A 5,368-nucleotide genomic window follows, 5' to 3' on the forward strand; every position below is an offset into this window, starting at 1 on the left:
AGGCATTGGAGTTGGGAATTCAACTATTGTTTTAGGGCAAGGAAAAGTAAATATCTAACACAATTTTTATTATATTTATTTTATTTTATTCTTCTCATAAAATTTAAACATTTGATAAGAGTTTTATATATTCTTCATTTATCCATTTGCCTAATAAAAGAATAGTTTAGCGTCAATTATAAGTCTTCACTATTCCCTCATTGATGTCCGACCTGGATCAGGACGTGAAAGACTATAGAGTCCACATGTGTATATAATACAAACCACTTGTTCGATACCCGGCCAGAACATACACTATATTTATGTATGATTAGTTAGTTATAATTTAGTTCATGTGGCCTGGGAAAACAAATTAAAGCAGCTTCAATTCAGTTGCTACCTTAGTCCCCAACTACCTGTTTTTCGCTAGTTTTTTTCAGTATCGTTAGATTATATTTTGATCTAATAGTTAAGTCATAGAGGCAGGCTGGGAATAATGGAGAATGAAGACGGAAAGGGTAACAACGTTAACGGGCTTGTCTCCGTTGAAAACCCGAAATCACAGAGCCGCCTTGGGCGGTTGTTTCAACGGCAATGCTACCCGCCGCACTTTCTCAACAAGGTTAGTTTGATCCATGCATGATCGTCTTGCATGCGACGGTGAAATCCTGTCGGAAAATCCTTAAAAGTTCTGTTGATGTTGGAGCTAGAATGAATGTTCTTTTCTCGATGTAATTGAGGTTTTTTTTTTTGCAGGTGGTTGCGGAGGTCATAGCGACGTATTTGTTGGTGTTTGTGACGGCGGGATCGGCGGCCATTAGCGCCAGCGACGCGCACAGAGTGTCGCAGCTAGGAGCGTCCGTGGCCGGTGGCCTCATCGTGACGGTGATGATATATGCCGTCGGACACATCTCCGGCGCGCACATGAACCCCGCCGTCACCTTTGCCTTCGCCGCCTTCCGACATTTTCCATGGCGACAGGTCACTCTTTCCTCATCATCACCGCCTACTTCGTTCTATAATTCTTCTCTCCCTCAATTAAATTCCTCTCATTTTTTATATTTAATTTGTCATATATTCTCGTTGAATTCAAAGAAGTATTACTATGTGTTTTGTAATTAAGTAAAACATTAAAAGCCTTTGAACTTGTGGTCTAGTGACACGTAGTGACTCTTCCAAATGAGAAGTGATGAGTTTGATCTCTAGTGAAGGCGGTATTAACTTTTTTATGTTTTAGTAAGTTGGGAAAGTAGTTATGAGATAAACGACTAACAGTCACTACCGAAAATACTCCATTCTTATGCAATAGCTCACAAATTAATATGCAAGAGAGAGTATTGAATAAAGCGCAAATTATGCCAAGAGAGAATATTGAATAAAGTTATGAATTTGTTTAAAATGATTGTTGGATAAAGAAACTTTAGAAGCAATAGTAAAAAGATGAAAAAAAAAAATATATGTATATATAAAAGTGGAATCATTCCACTATTTAAGTGACATGAATTAAATACCACCCGAATATCCACCCCAACCCATGTTGTGTCATAGGCAGTGGTCGGGTAGGTGAGGCAAATGTTATAACTTATACAGATATGCACATGTCAATGGAATTGATTGACATATAACTTCCCTCGTTATTTGGTAAATGTACCATTTATTTTTCACTTTTTAGTTATCTACTTATCAAGAAAAATGAATAAATATTCCCGTTAATAAATAGTTATGTGTTGAGCATATGTACATTTAATGTTCAACTATCAAATTGTTGAAGGAGAACACATAGTTCAATAGATTATACGTTCGAACTTATCTCATACCAATGAAACATATATATCCTTCAATAGTGGAGGACATATTATATTGCAACTTTAGTGGCAGGCCATATATATTATATTGCAACTTTGTACAATAATGGAGACATTTTTTAATAGTGTGTTGAGAGGCATGGCATACTATCCATGAATTATTGTGTTTGTGGTGGTCATTAATGATAAGGGAGGGCATGGCCATTAATTATTATCTATAGTCATAAACTTTTGGTGATGAGTATTGAGTAGAGGTAGTTCATATGTATTTATCAAAATCCAGACACAATCAATAAATTCTAACAATGACCCCAGAACAGGGACATAACAACGTAACAGGTGTTTTTCGTGTTAATGGCCATGGCCGTAGTGTTTGTTACCATAAAGGAACACAATTTATTTTAATTCCCTATTTTCTATTTTCTGCATAATGTTCATTTTATGTACTTAATTGTGGTTTTAATTTGTTCAATAATGGTAGCTGAAAATGGCATATTAATTTATAGGTACCATTCTATGCGGCGGCACAGGTGACCGGAGCAACATCGGCGGCGTTCACTCTCCGTGTAATCTTAAACCCCATTAGACGTATCGGCACGACAACGCCGTCGGGGAACAACTATGTTCAAGCCCTAATCACGGAAATCGTTGTCACGTTTTCTATGATGTTTGTCACCTCCGCTGTCGCCACAGACACCAAAGCTGTAAGACATCTCTAAGCTTTTAGCTGAAACGAAACACATTATTTTTTTAACTGAATTTTTCAGGTCGTCACAGACACTAAACCTATAAGACATTTCTAAGCTTTTAGCTGAGACGAAACACATTTCTTTAACTGAATTTTCTCGATCATGTCATAGATCGGGGAGCTGGCTGGCATTGCAGTGGGTTCGGCCGTGTGCATTACTTCAATCTTTGCTGGGTAATTACAGAACCCGAAATCCCGTAAACTTGACTAGATTAGTTTTATCTGAAACTCGTTATGAACAGGCCGATATCGGGGGGATCGATGAACCCAGCAAGGACCATAGGGCCTGCAATAGCAAGCAACGATTATAAGGGCATATGGATCTACATTGTCGGACCTGTTTGCGGGACGCTGCTGGGGGCATGGTGCTATAGCTTTATCCGCCTCACAGACAAGCCCACCCACGCCGTCCAACCGCAACATTTGCCGTCTTTCCAGTTGCGGAGAATGAAGAACGACAACGTTGAACACACGGCGGCTGATGTTCGGGATCCCCTCAATGCTCTGTGATCTATGGTTTCTTGGTTATCTATATATGTAACCCAGGCCAGAAACCAAAGCTTCTTGGATGTAAATCTGATGACCATCCATTATGTGTTTAATTTGTACCTAATAAATATGAAATGTTCTGGTTGTACTATACAGTTATTATGTTTATATAAACGACTATGGGTGGATTATTTTTATTCTATCACATAGATACCAAGTTGAATGATGTGTTTTGTTTCTATTAATAATGTTAAATTAATAATTGAACTGAACATTTATAATTTATATATTACATTATGTACAAACCAAAAATAATCGGGATTTGTCCTTCTCATCCTATGCTAAAAGCTCTCAATTTAATGCACTTTCTCGAAGTGTTCTACTTTCTATTTGGTTTGTCAAGTGCATAATTTGTGTGTTTAAAATCGTTGTGAAGCTTCAACACCCTTAAATACTTTGAGAAAAACAAAAAATTAATAGGCAAGAATATTTTGAGCGAGAATTAATTGTGTCATATACTTTACCCCCAATTGTTATATCGTGGAACAAAGTCCACAGTGCACTGTAGACCCTGGTCCAATATACATAATTTGACTTTATAATGTACAGAATTCATGTTCATAATGTACAAAATTTATATTCATAATACATATACACATAAATATCATAATGAACATGAATTCTGTGTATTATGAACATGAATTCTGTACATTATAAATATGAATTATATGTATTATGTTAAGTGTTTATGTGTCTTTATTATATCGTTTTATGTGTATTATAAATATAAATTCTGTAAATTATGAACATGAATTTCTATACATTATAAAATTAAATTATGTGTATTGGAGCAGGATCCACAGTATGCGCCATGCATGGCGCATACGAATGCAAAAACGACGTCGTTTTGCATCAAAACGCGCATCCTACTTAAAAAAAAATCAATTTCGATTCCCAACAACAACATTATGTTATTCATTTTGTAATTCATTCATTCTGGATTTTTAGTTATAAAATTCTGGATGTATAGTTATGCAATTCTGGATGTATAGTTATGCAATTCTGGATGTGTAGTTATGAAGTTATGGATGTGTAGTTATGTAATTCTGGATTTATAGTTATGAAGTTATGAATGTGTAGTTATGAAGTTATGGATATGTAGTTATGCAATTCAGGATTTATAGTTATGAAGTTATAGATGTGTAGTTATGCAATTCTGGATTTATAGTTATGAAATTATAGATGTGATAAAATTATGGATGTGTAGTTATGCAATTTTGAATTATTATTTTTTAAGTTAGACGTCAAAACGACGTCGTTTTTACATATGGTGCATACGGATGCACATCATAACGATTGCAATATATATTGCGCTTTACCCCTATTTGGACTGGTCCAAAAACTATGGGACTGGATCGCCATCCTGTATTCCTGTTAATGAACCCAAAGCCCAAAGTAGGATTTAACAATCATTATGAGTTGGACCCGTGTCCAGCATGCGGGCTGTTATGCCATGGAACCGTGTTCACCATGGTTGGTGAACACGGTTCCATACGACACCGTTTAGAGTGAGTGGGACTAACGGTGCCCGTAAGTGGCACCGTTAACTCCCACCACTCACATTTTTTTTTTTTTTAAATTAAACGCACCATAGCATTTCCGCTTCTCCACTACGCCATTTCACTTCCTCTCCAAGCAACCTCCATCGCTCTGCTCTCTGGAACACCACTCTCGAGCTCTCTTCTATCGCTTCATCTTCCCCAGCCATTTCCTTCGATCACTCTCAAACACTCTGCTCCACAGCCATTCACCTCTGCTCTCGGATTCCTCGTTCTCGCATTTGTAAAACAAAATTTGACGTTCTCACGTAGCTACCAAAGGATACAGCCTCTCCATTGCTCATTCTCAACGTTCCTTCACTTGTATTACAGGTATTTTCGTGTTTATGATTTAGGGTATTTGTATTCTGTGTACATATTTCGAAATTTTGAAATGGGGTTTTGAATGTAATGTTATGAGCTTATGAATGTATATCTGTAGCATTATATACGTGTAGATTAACCATTATGAATTGATTCGTATATGCTTTTTACTGCTGTTTATTCACTTTCTATGCAAGCTTTGAATGTCCATAACGTCCATTCACTTATGTATTTTATGTCATGCAAATATGTATTTTATGTCATGCAAATATGTATTTTCTGTGTGAGATTATGAATTTTCTATTGTGCCTATGAAATTACATTTTTGCTGTTATGAACTTTCTTATATGTGGTTATGTATTTTCTGTTAGAGATTATGAATTTTCTCGTATGAGAGTATGAATTCTGTATTGTGAGTTGTCAAT

The 5,368-nt window shown here is 36.3% G+C and overlaps 1 protein-coding gene across 1 annotated transcript; it reads left to right on the plus strand.

The window, feature by feature from the left end:
* Window positions 1-235: 235 nt before the first annotated feature.
* LOC109169352 (aquaporin NIP2-1-like) lies at window positions 236-3,221 on the plus strand. The gene is made up of 5 exons (XM_019318254.1): window positions 236-601; window positions 736-960; window positions 2,291-2,488; window positions 2,645-2,706; window positions 2,775-3,221. The coding sequence occupies exons 1-5, from the start codon at window positions 476-478 to the stop codon at window positions 3,040-3,042; spliced, it is 879 nt and encodes a 292-aa protein (XP_019173799.1). The 5' UTR covers window positions 236-475; the 3' UTR covers window positions 3,043-3,221.
* Window positions 3,222-5,368: the final 2,147 nt, after the last annotated feature.

The sequence above is a fragment of the Ipomoea nil genome, unplaced genomic scaffold (assembly GCF_001879475.1).
Source record: "Ipomoea nil cultivar Tokyo-kokei standard unplaced genomic scaffold, Asagao_1.1 scaffold0125, whole genome shotgun sequence".
Classification (NCBI taxonomy): domain Eukaryota; kingdom Viridiplantae; phylum Streptophyta; class Magnoliopsida; order Solanales; family Convolvulaceae; genus Ipomoea; species Ipomoea nil.